This window comes from Panthera tigris, chromosome E3, assembly GCF_018350195.1.
Source record: "Panthera tigris isolate Pti1 chromosome E3, P.tigris_Pti1_mat1.1, whole genome shotgun sequence".
Lineage (NCBI taxonomy): Eukaryota > Metazoa > Chordata > Mammalia > Carnivora > Felidae > Panthera > Panthera tigris.
This window is the reverse complement of record NC_056675.1, coordinates 32585291-32597584: the sequence shown is the minus strand read 5'-3', so window position 1 is coordinate 32597584 and position 12294 is coordinate 32585291. Positions and strand designations below refer to the sequence as shown.

The window sequence follows — 12294 nt, the reverse complement described above, 5'->3', positions numbered from 1 at the left end:
CATCAGGGACAGCAGAAAGAGACTGCAGATTAACTCTGTCTCCTGCTGCTGAATGGGGCACTGTTCAAGGTCAGGAGCAGCAACCTCTAAGCCCTTGCCCTCCCCTGGAGCAGACAGCTGTGCTTCTGAGAGAAAATAACCAAATAACCTGCTCAATCACACTCTCCCTGGGGGGGTGGGGGGGGGGGGGATGTGCCAGAGGCAGCTTGTCGGCTGGTGTGCCTCTGCAGGGGGACGTGGTTTCTGGAGCCTGTGTCCTCTAGATGCAGGAGGCAGGAAGGTGCCCAGGTAAAACACACAGGCTTGGTGCCCAAGGGGGGCTCAGATTATCGCTCCTCGACCTTTTACCTAAAATCAAATGCAACGTGGGCTCAGACGGGTCCAGTCACTTCAACTCTCTGAGCCTTAGCCTCCTCATTGTAAAAAGGGGATAATAATGGTGCCTACCGCCCCCCCCCCGCCCCCGCCCCCGCCCCGGGGTTGTTGAACGACTAAATGTGAAACCCCTATCTTGGCCACCGGCAACAGCAAGCCCTTGATAAGTGTTTATCGTTCACAAGATGCTGTTTGTAAAGTGCAGTGCCCAGCAGGCTCCGAGTCCCGGCCGTGAGCTTTCAGGAAGGCATCCATTTGGGAAGGGAATCGTCCAGACTCCAGCTGTGGCTGAGGGGGCCGAGGCCCCTGAAGTCCTGCTCGCATGGCCGGCCAGCCCCACAGGGGAGTCGAGTCGCCTTGTCAGGAAGAGGAGGAGGGTCCCCAGAAGCTGCTACTGCCGGCAACCCCAAAGCGTCATTTCAACCCTTGGGTATTTCCTAAGGTCCAGGAGGTGGCCCCGGGCTCCAGCCAAGGAGATGACCAAGAAATTCCTCTCCTTTCTTCCCTCCCTCCCTTTCCCCTTCCATTCATTCATTCAACAGTTACTGCACACCTACTAAGTGCCAAGCACAATTTTATGTGCTAGAAGTTTTTCACTTTTTTTTTTTTTTTTTTTTTTTTTTTTAAGAGACCAAAATAGTGGCACCTGGGTGGCTCAGGTGGTTAAGCATCCGTCTCTTGATTTCGGCTCAAGTCATGATCTCATGGTTTGGTTCATGAGATCGAGCCCCGAATAGGGATTCCCTCTCTCCCTCTCTCTGCCCTTCCCCCACTCCACACATGCACTCTCTGGTGCGCGCCCTCTCTCAAAATAAATAAACTTAAAAAAAAAAATGAAACCAAGATAGATACCACCCCCCCCCCAACCTGTACCCAGAGCACCTCTCTGTCCAGCCATCATGACCCTGACCTTGGACTGCCAATCGGGAAAGCAGGCCCTAGTTCTGCATGAAATTCCATCAACAGTGACATGCCCATGACGTTGTCAGACACACAGAGGCACCTAGCTCAGAGCTGCTGTGACAAGTAAATGGGGTCACGCAGCAAGCACTCAATAAATATTAGCTGCTCTCACTCCCCCACACCAGGCTCTGTGCTCTGCGCTCCCCACACCCACCTTTTTATTCTCATAGCAACTCTGGGAGGTGGGCACTGTTTTTATTCCAGTATAGATGAGGAGATCGGAGCCCAGAGAGATTAAGTACTTTGCCCCAAGCACTAGTGGAGAGGCTGAATCTGAAGCCAGGCATCCACCGGAGGGCGTCACTCTCCCAGCTGAGCTTGAATGCCTCCTCCTTCTGGTTACACCCGTTCTGTTTCAGAATTTGTTTGGTGGAATTGCCAGTCAGGGTGCCCGGCACGCCCTGGCCCAACGGCAGTGGCTGTGGGACCCTCACTAAGCCAATCCCTTGCACCCTCTTGCTGGAATTTGAATCTTGGGTAAAAGGGGCAAGAACAAAGAGACAGTAGTGCTCTGACAACATAGCTGATGAGCTCTCACTTCCTGGCTCGTTCAAGCTGCCAGGACCTTCCCTTCCAGCCTTCTCCTGGAGTCTGTGGCTCCCCCACAGCCTTCCAGTAAATTCCATCTTGTCTGAAGTTAGCCAGATTTGGATTCTGTGGCTTGCAACTGAGGATCCCCACTCAACCACTTTGCCTCTTACTTTACTGGTGCACAATGACCTTTTGTGGTTCTTGGCAGGAGCAGACCCAGAAGCCCTCAGTTCCACCAAGCTTGGCCAGAGAGGGGGACCAAGAACCCAGGACTTACGTGCCATCGACTTTCTCCATGCCGTGGAAGAAAGTGATGCAGTCTGCCGTGTTCCTCAGGTTATAGCACTTCTCATCGATAAACTGGGCCGAGCTCTTGTCCTCAAGGTCCCTCTCTAAAGCGTGCTGAGCATCTCGGTTATCCCTGTGGGGGGCAAGGATTGGTCCGTAAACTGTGCACTTGCCCAGAGTCCCTCACGCGAGGTCAGCCAGGAGGGTGGTGCAGAGCCACTGGTGAAAGCCAAGTCTCTGGACTCCCAGGAGGGTGCTTGATCTACCCTCAATGGCTTCTCCGCCTTTTTCCCACCTTAATGCCCCCACCGCATACCCAGCGCCTCCCTGTACTTCTTCCTTCGCCCCAATCCAAGCAGATCCGTTGTCATTTAGAACAGGGATGGGCAAACATTTACTGTAAAGGGCCAAATACTAAATATCTTAGGATTCGTGGGTCATATGGTCTCCGTTGCAACTACTCAACTATGCAGGAAAACACTCTTAGGTCATAGGTAAATGAATGGGCGTGGCTGTGCCCAATAAAACTTTACAGAAACAGGCTACGGGCCAGATTTGGCCCTCCCAGCTGTACTTTGCTGACCTGACTTACAAGATATGAATTCACACTTTGGAAAAAGCCTGGTGTCAATTTAAATCACTTCGCAGATCATTGTGTCTGACCTTCTGCCAGGCACAGAGGGAAAAGACATGACTAAGACCCAGTCCCTACCTTCAAGGTGCTCACAGATTTGTGTAAATTCAGTACAAATGAACAAAGAATGAGAAGGGTAACAGTAAAGGTTTGAAAAGGGTACAAAGTAACACAGAGAAGGAAGCCACCAACTCAGGGTGAGGAAGTTTCTGAGTTGGGTTTCCTAACAACAGCAGACAGGTGAACCGAGTTGGGTTGAGGGGATGAGAATTCCAAGCTCAGGGCACCACGTGTGTAAAAAGCAAAGAAGGTAGAGACATCCAGGTATTTAGAGACCTGTAACCAGCGTATGAAGGCTGGCAGAATCAGGGACAGGGCGGAGTCAAGGATTTGTGCCGCACCAGGAGCTAGGTGGAGTCAGGAACTAACTGGACAGTCAAAAAAGGGTGGAATCTAGAGACTGGGGAGAAGTCAGGGATTGGGCCGAGTTGATGACTAGGTGCAGCCAGGGATTGGGCAACCAGGGATGGGCGGAGTCAGGGTCTGGGTTGAGTCCGTGGTGGGTGGAGCCAAGGAGTGGACAGTCAGGTATAGGTGGAATCGGAGAGTGGGTGGAGTCAGGGACTGGGCGGAGCCAGGGACAGAGCAGAGGTGAGGAGAGGACGGTTGGCAGGTTGGCAGGCCGAGTACTTGCACCTGCAGGTTAGTATCTTGGCCAAGAAGCTTAGATTTAAAGGCCACCGTGTGCCAAACTCCAGACCCTGGAGAACCACTTCCGTGATTCTTGCCGTATTCTCAAAGTACCTGCACTATTGTTTACTTGTTACTTTTCTTTTTTAAAATATAAATAAGGGGCGCCTGGGTGGCTCGGTCGGTTAAGCGTCCGACTTCAGCTCAGTTCATGATCTCACGGTCCGGGAGTTCGAGCCCTGCGTCGGGCTCTGTGCTGACAGCTCAGAGCCTGGAGCCTGTTTCAGATTCTGTGTCTCTCTCTCTCTCTGCCCCTCCCCTGTTCATGCTCTGTCTCTCTCTGTCTCAAAAATAAATAAACGTGGGGCGCCTGGGTGGCTCAGTCGGTAAAGCGGCCGACTTCGGCTCAGGTCATGATCTCGCGGTCCGTGAGTTCGAGCCCCGGGTCGGGCTCTGTGCTGACAGCTCAGAGCCTGGAGCCTGTTTCAGATGCTGTGTCTCCCTCTCTCTGACCCTTCCCTGTTCATGCTCTGTCTCTCTCTGTCTCAAAAATCAATAAACGTTAAAAAAAAAAAAATTAAAAAAAATAAATAAATAAACGTTAAAGAAAATTTTTTTTTAAATAAAATATAAATAAATGTGTTTTAAAGGGAAAATCTACCTCACTGTCTTTAAAGGAACATCAGTAGCCCTATTAATGGGTCACCTCCAACATAAATACTAAGTAAACACGAACAGAATCCTAGACAGATAGAATCTGTTGTCTCCAGAAGGTTCTAAGCCTGAACCTTTTTGTTTCTCTCTTGATTGAAATAAGATTAGTCTGTGTTAAAGACACACAAGCATTGACTAGGACTTTTGCCTTGAAGTGACGGGGAATAAAGAAGGGAATAACCTTCACTAAGCCAGGTGATGTCTACACCACCTAAAGTGAGTGTGTGTGTGTGTGTGTGTGTCTGTCTCTCTCTGATCTTTACCTCTTTCTGCCTCATCTTTCTTGGTTTCTCTCTGTCTTGGGGACTTTGTTTCTCTCTTTCTTTGTCCCTCTCCCCTGTCTCTGTTCATCTTTTTTACACTTTCTTTTTCTGCTATGGATATGGATGCTGGTGAGGGGTTTCAAAGAGGCCAGAAGCAAGGACAGTAAATCCTGGCAGTGCGCTCCCACCTATCAAAATGCTCAGGAAGTCATGCTGGGACAGGAGGAACCATCCTGAGGTTCCTGGGGCCTTCTGAATTAGCAAAGCCATGGAGAAAGGGGGCCCTGTCCTGCCTAATGAACTGGAACATGAAGACCAGAATGCTAGAAAACATCTATGCCAAAGCATCAGAGGGGACCCAGGGCCTCAGAATCCCTGGTCAGCTGGTCCAGCTTCCTAGCCCATGCTAATAAGCCTAGAGAAAAGGGCTCCCCCTCTGTCTCCCCCTCCTTGGCCCATGACATAGAGCCCACCCAGTGCCACGGCTCACCCTGATGGCGGCCTATGAGGAAAAGCTCGAATATGGCCTCTGCCCTGCCAGGAAGTGCCTTTTGTGCTTTGCCACGGGGCATCTGGTGAGGTAAGGACATAGTTCTGCCCAGATGCAGGCCTGAGGCCCCACCCACAAAACCCTGAGTCAGCAGCCCAGTGCCAGGGCTGCCGCCACCTGAGCAGGTCAGCGATGGAGCCTCCCCACAGGGGCAAGGCCACACTGAGTTCTACCCCATCAGTGAGGCTGTGGCCAGTTCTAGATTAATTAGGGTGCCCCGGAAGCCATCCTCTGACAAACGGGCCACTGCCCGAGGTCAAACAGCCTCTATGGAGGGTGGCTGGTCCTCAGTCCCAGCAAAGGGGAGGGACGCCTCTCCACCTGCTCTGGTTCTCTCCTCCCACCCTCCCTGCCTGGGCTGCCTTCACCTCTCTGCGTCTGTCCCCAGTCTCCATCTATTTTCCTCTTTCTGTGTCCATTCCTCTCCATTTCTCTGGCTGTCCTTACTCTCCCACATCCTGTTCATTGCTGGGGTCACACCGCAGTCCCCTCCCACCCCCAGTCCTGTCTTAGGATTTCCCTTCTGGGGCCCAGCTCCCCAGTTCCAAGTTTCTGGGCTTTTCTTCCCCCTGCTGGCTCGAACTCCAGCCCTCTATCACCACAACACCACGGTCTGCCATCGCTCTATGTCAACCACAAATGGAAAACCACTCTTTCTTGTCCAGAATGGGTGACCGTAAAAACAAGGGCAAGAAAAATACAATCAAGACATGTGCCTGCCCAAAGCGCTCTCTTTGTTAAAATGTTCCCTTTAGGGGCGCCTGGGTGGCTCAGTCGGTTGAGCCTCCGACTTCAGCTCAGGTCACGATCTCACGGTCTGCGAGTTCGAGCCCCGCGTCGGGCTCTGGGCTGATGGCGCAGAGCCTGGAGCCTGCTTCCAATTCTGTGTCTCCCTCTCTCTCTCTGCCCCTCCCCCGTTCATGCTCTGTCTCCGTCTCAGAAATAAATAAACGTTAAAAAAAAAAATTTAAAATGTTCCCTTTAAAATGCAAGGACGTAAGGGTGCTGGGTGGCTCAGTCAGTTGAGTATCCCACTATGGCTCAGGTCATGGTCTCATGTTTCGTGGGTTTGAGCTCCGCGTCGGGCTCTGGGCGGACAGCTCAGAGCCTGGAGCCTGCTTCTGATTCTGTGTCTCCCTCTCTCTCTCTGCCCTTCCCCTCACGTGCGCTGTCTCTCTCTCAACAAAAATAAACATTACATAAAAAATTTAATGAAAATAAATAAATAAATAAAATACAAGTATGTAAATGTTTTTTTTAAGCAAATTAATTTACAGACAAACATGTGGCAAACGACAGTGGAACATGGGAGTGGAAATGTCAGAAATCAGGACCCAGGCAAACAAATGACAGAACTCAACTCTGCTTTCGTCCACCCACCTGGGCCTGCAGCCACTGCTGTATTTGCATATCATTTCGGACCCCACCACCTCTGACAGTGGCCCTGACCACACCCTTAGGTCACCGCCCCGGGTGCTCTCTTATCCCCGGTGACTGTCTCCTGTCATAGCAAGCCAGAGCAGCAAGCCCCCAGGGCTCATGTGCAAGCTGCCCGGCACCCCTTAGCATCCCAACCAGGCTACCCACATGCCCCAGGCAGCTGGAGGGGAGGCTCGGGCTAGGCAGCCAGCCCACCTCTTGCTCTCGGTGTCTGAGTAAATGACAAGGAGAAACCAGCAGAGCAGCGTGGGCTGTTAAGGGTTAAAGACAGTGCCCAGCTCCTGTGTCAGGAGTCAGGAGGGAAGGCTGCCTCCAGGGGACCCGGGGGCCAAGGGCTCAGCTATGGGCCCCAAGCCCTGTAAAACTCGGGCCTCCTTTTAATCAAGAGGGGAGCCTCCTGGCCTGTCAGGATACTGGCTATGTCATCTTCCAGGAACAAAAAGCCGATTTCTTTTGAAGATCCTGGCTCCGGGCGTCCACCAGATCCCTTCCAGAGATGCCCTGGCCACTCACCTTGGTGCCTGATGCCACGCTGCTCTGCCATTTCCCACAGTTCAGAACTCACACGCAGAAGCCACAGGCTAAGAGGGGCCTCTGGGAGGCCGTTTCTTTTGTCATGACCGCAAGGGCAAAATCAGAGCGACCAGGCGGGGCACAGCTGCCCACTAAAATTAGCCACGGGGAGGGGGGCGGGGCAGGCATTTACAGCCCCGAAATTGGCAAATGCTGCGAATCCCAATTTTACTTTCTTTCCCAGAGAGCCTGTTGTCGAACTCTCACCAGCACACGCTGGCCCAAAGAACCACCCAGAGACCGAGAGCCCGTCCGCTTGCCCTCGGAAGCCCGGGGGGACCCAAAATAGATTCCAAGAAGGGAGAGAGAAGGCAGCTCTTACCGCATCTGGATATCAATTCTTTGAGCTAGTTTTCTCATGTGCTCTTGGCAACATTTTAGCAAATCCACTTCCTGCAATGAAAAATGTCAAAAAGAACAGCGCCCTTGAGAAGGTCAGGGCGCTCTGCCTCCCCCCACCCCCAGTGGCCCCACCCTCCTACCCCTCACTGCCCACCTTTGACCCCACAGGTAAAAGTTCAGGGTGGGATCCATTTCCTGCCTCATCGTAAGCACGTGATCCCTGGACCAGCCAGCTAAGGGTCAGCTGTGGAGGCTCCACATTCTTTAACTTACTTGCTTCCCTTGTTATATAATTCCAGATTAAAAGAAAATTTAGCACCTGCTATGTGCCAAATGCTCATCGCTAGGTTACTTTATCATTAAGTTAAATAATGCATATGATACGGTACAGCGTGTGGCAAATAGTGGCTCAGGAAACGCTGGCTTTTTTAAAAAATTTAAATCCAAGTTAGTTAACATATGGCGTAATCATGGTTTCAACAAACGCTAGCTTTTATTATTGTTATTTATTGGTATTATTATCATGATGCCCATTTGGCAGGGTCCAATGGTCTCATTTCTCCCTGTTCTACCCCCCCATCCCCTGCAACCTCGGCCCCCACCAAAGCTTTCTGAGCCCTGACTTTGCTTGGGGTGACATGTGACTTCTGCTCCTGACAGGCAGATCAGAGACCTCTCTGACCAGCAGGGGGCCCCCTCCTCCCCCCGGGGGGTGCTGGGCAGACCCAGGAGGCACCTTACCTGGATAAGGTTTTTTCTCCACATTGTCGTGGACCAAGTCAATCCCTATCCTTTTCTCCCGGTGGTACAGACACTCCAGGGCCACCTGTAGGGGGCAGCAGGAAATAGTGTTTTCCCCGCACCTGTATATAGACCCTGAACGGAGGTGACTCACAAATACATTTGCCATGATCTGTCTTATCCCCGGGAAACCCGGATGCTTCATCACTGTGCATGTGGGTATGCTTCCTGCATGGCTGTGCGCGTGGGTAAGCTTCCACACCCCCCACTTCTCTCTTGGTGGGGACGTGAGATGCCATGACTGAGGATGGGTATGATACTGCTGCATCTCTCACAGATTAGCTGTTTGGGTGAAGTCAGCTCGACAAATGTAAAGCCCTAAAAATACGGTCGATCGGTATTACCTACACATATACGTGAAAACCCCTTTGTGAAGATCTGTCGGTGGGGGGAGAGCTTTGGAAAGCGATCAGGCCCAAGGGAGACACAGGCAACCCTGTCTCACAGCCGCACACCTGGAGGCTCATGTCGTGGGGACAAGGGCAGAGAGGAACAGAAGACGGGCCTCCGAAGGGGCTGCTCAGGGGAGCTTCCGCAACAGGGGGCTGAGAAAGGGTGGTGATTGGGCTGCCGGCCTGTGATGTCACAAAGAGTAGCAGAAGTGTGAAGGAAGCAGACGAGCACCGCATCTTGGTGCTGGGTGGCAAACACACCTGGGAACTCTGAAAGGAGAGGGGTTCACTGATTTCACAAGGATTTATTGAGCCCCTCTTGATCGAACACCCGATCAAGGTGCTGGGGATACCACAATCAACCAATCAGATGGTCCCTGCCGTAACAGAGAGGAGACAACACACACAAGTAAACACACACAGAGACACAATCCTGTGATTAGGGCTTGGATGAGAACAGTCAGGGTGATGTGAGTGTGTGGGAGGAACCGGTGGGGGGTTAGCCAGGAAGGACTTCTCTAAGGTGGTGACAGACCAAGACCTGAATTAGCAGCAGCAGCAGAGAAGAATGGAAACAATGTGCCCGGAAGAGGGAACAGCAGATGCAAAGGTCCTGAGGTAGGAGGGGAGCACACAAGAAGCCACTAGAACCGGAGACGTGGAGGCTAGTGCGGTGAGCACGGGCTGGGCTGCGCAGGCTCTAGAGCTGGTGACAGAGGGGGTTTTTGTGAGAGAGTGTGGAGATCCAGTTTAATATTTAAAATCGCCCCGCTGGCTGGAAAATGGGAGGGAGGGCAGGAGTGGGGAGGACAAGAAGGAGGCAGTCACCATTGTCCAGGGAGGTGGAACTGAAAGGTCTCGGGAACAGCAGAACATCATCCTATGTGACCGCAATTAGCCCCCAGGGCACGAGGCAGATAATGCCAGTTCCTTACCCAATGTCCACTCCAGGACCCAGTGAAAACCACTCACTTACCCAGACTCCTCTGCAGCCACGGAACCCATGAGAGTTCTGGCACATGGGCCAGACATGGAAACGCATGGTGCTTCCTTCCAGAAAACTCTCATTCCCTGACACGGTTGCACATTTGCTCTTTGCCCTACCCCTATCTTTCTGCCTCAAACGAGAACATCAAAATGCTCTTTGAAGCAGCAGCAAGCACTACGAGATATGAAATCTCCTTGCAGCAGGACAAAAGCCACATGCTAAGGACAGCAGAGCAGAAAGACGGGCACCTGGGCCCCTTCCGGCATCACGTGGAAGCTGCAGCAGCCCGCCTTGTTTCCCTCTAGAATTCTCATTATGGCCGAACAATAAATTCCTTCTTGGCCGAGCTGCAGGCAAGTACCCATTACATGCAGCCAAAAGCAATCCCAACCGATCTGGGATACGGTTGGAGAACAAGAAGTGTCCAGAATGCCCACATTCAGGTATTTATTCGTCTAGTCAACAAACATTTACTGAGCACCTACTGTGCGCCATGCACTGTGCTATGTTGGGGAGACATTCAAAGCATTGGCCCAGACCACGGGCAATCAGCACAGACACTGTTCACTAAGGACCAGCACAGACACGCTGCCCGTCACAGCCGGGTATCAGTCTGGAGCACACCGGTGACAAGGCAGACAGAAATCCCCGCCCAGGGAAAAAAACAATCAGTAAATATATGTGCGGGGCGCCTGGGTGGCTCGGTCGGTTGAGCGTCCGACTTCGGCTCAGGTCATGATCTCACGGCTGGTGGGTTCGAGCCCTGCATTGGGCTCTGTGCTGACAGTTCAGAGCCTGGAGCCCGCTTCGGATTCTGTGTCTCCCTCTCTCTCTGTCCCTAACGCACTCACATTCTGTCTCTCCGTCTCTTAAACATAAATAAACATTAAAAAAATAGAAAAATAAATAAATAAGTATATCTGTAAGTTACAGAGGATGTTAGAAAGTGTTAAGGGCTTTGGAGAAAAACACGGCAGTTAGTTTAAGTATATCCTCTAAAGACCAGCACGTGCGTGCACACACACACACACACACACAGACACACACACCCGTGTGGAATGTCTCAATAAAACCTCTACAGTTCTGATGTAAGCCCAAGGAGCAAAGGAAATCCGGTTCAGTCTCAGGAACCCTGATTTGACTGGAATAATCCTGAGCCGTAGGAACTGATCACAGACGATCACGCAGCTGGAACCCACCTGCAAGGTGCCTGTTGCCTTGACCTTCACTCGGGAGGAGCAGAAAGCCGGGGCTGCGTCTCAGCGGCGGCCTCGCCACCCCCCCCCCCCTTACCCACACTCACCTGCAGCGGACAGTTGAGTTCCTCGGCCGCGCACTCCAGTCGCCTCTTGACCGTCTCCATGCTGTGGGTCTCGTTCAGAAGCCTCTCCAGCTCGTAGCCCAGCTCGGACTTCCAGAAGCCAATGTCCGACAGCCGCTGGCCCAGGTTCCGGCTGGTCCCCTCCTGCATCTGGCGCGTCAGCTCGTCCTTGTCCTGCATGAGCCGCATGGAGTCGCCCGTCAGCCGGCTGGCCCACAGCCGTGAGGCCTCGGCCCCTCGCATCTGCAGATCGTTGGACTTGTCCCAGTCGCGTGGGCTGTAGCGGCAGAAGAGCGCCGAGTGGAGCGCCGGCAGGATGGTGGGGGGCCTCAGGTGGCTGCGACACGTGGCTCTCTCGTCCACGCAGGTCTGGGCGTTGGAGACCTTGTAGAAGAGGCTGGGTCTCCATGACTTCAGGTAGCGGTAGCCAGGCAGGGAATAGGGCTGGTAACATTCCTGGGTCTCCGGGGCGGGCCCAGCGGGGGGCAGTGCCCTGAAGGCACAGGCTTTCTTGGGGCCACAGTAACTGGCGGTCTGAGAGGTTCCCAGAAACTCCATCCTCCCCCATCAGCTGCGCTTGGGCAAAACTCTGCGGGGCCACCGCACCACAGGAAGGGGAAGGCTCTTCCCTTAGGGATGGGCAGGACCTCTGTGACTCGGGACTGTTGTCATAAAGCCTGGGGGAGCGGGGCGTTGCTGGGACGCTTGCTCATTTCAGGTCAGCTGGGCCCGTATTGTCCCCATCAAAGCACATGCAAAAAAAAAAAATGATAATAAAATAAAGTGAATTGAGTTTCTCAATCCACACAGAGGTGCAAAAAATAGCCTTTGTCTATTTTTCCATAACAATCGAATGTGCCTGTCCCACCTAACTGCCTATGGGAGCAAACGTGATGTAATCCACTCTGGCAAAGTCTTAAGGGCTTAGGGCCAGTCTGGTCCAGGTGAGTCGTCTTCCTGTCCTCTTTGTCCCCAAGACGGCACCAAAGTGGTGCGTCCATGGCGTGGCATAGTACTCAGCAATAAAAAGGAACCTCAAATGTATTAAGCTAAGTGGAAACAGACTCAAAAGACCACGTCCTGTGTGATCCCGTGTAGATGGCATTCTGGAAGGACCGATGCATAGGGCCAGCAGACAGATCAGGGATTGCCAGGGGCTGGGGGAGGGGATAAGACTGACCACAAAGGATCAAAGGAGCGTGAGAAAACGAGAGGGTGGGGACAGCAGGTCGTGTTCTATACCTTGACTGTGGCGGGGGCTATAGTTCTATACCTTGACTGTGGCGGGGGCTATACAATTGTCAGTATTTGTCAAAGCCCACAGAGCTGTCCTCCGAAAAGGGTGACTTTTACTGTACATAAATTATACTTCAGCAAACCTTAACTTCATAAAGGGGGCTGGGGACGGATCGCAAGGCAGAGACCCTGT

At 52.6% G+C, this 12294-nt stretch overlaps 1 protein-coding gene across 1 annotated transcript in view; it reads right to left on the bottom strand.

Moving 5' to 3' along the window:
- The window catches only part of TEKT5 (tektin 5), a 40171-nt gene extending 28683 nt beyond the window's left edge, over window positions 1-11488 (bottom strand). Inside the window, exons 1-4 of the mRNA XM_042972094.1 lie at window positions 10848-11488; window positions 8116-8189; window positions 7344-7424; window positions 2147-2290 (exon numbers count right to left, since the gene is read on the bottom strand). Of these exons, the coding sequence (XP_042828028.1) occupies window positions 2147-2290; window positions 7344-7424; window positions 8116-8189; window positions 10848-11423 (875 nt within the window). The 5' untranslated portion in view covers window positions 11424-11488. The remainder of the gene's footprint in view (window positions 1-2146; window positions 2291-7343; window positions 7425-8115; window positions 8190-10847) is intronic.
- Between the last annotated feature and the right edge of the window lie 806 nt (window positions 11489-12294).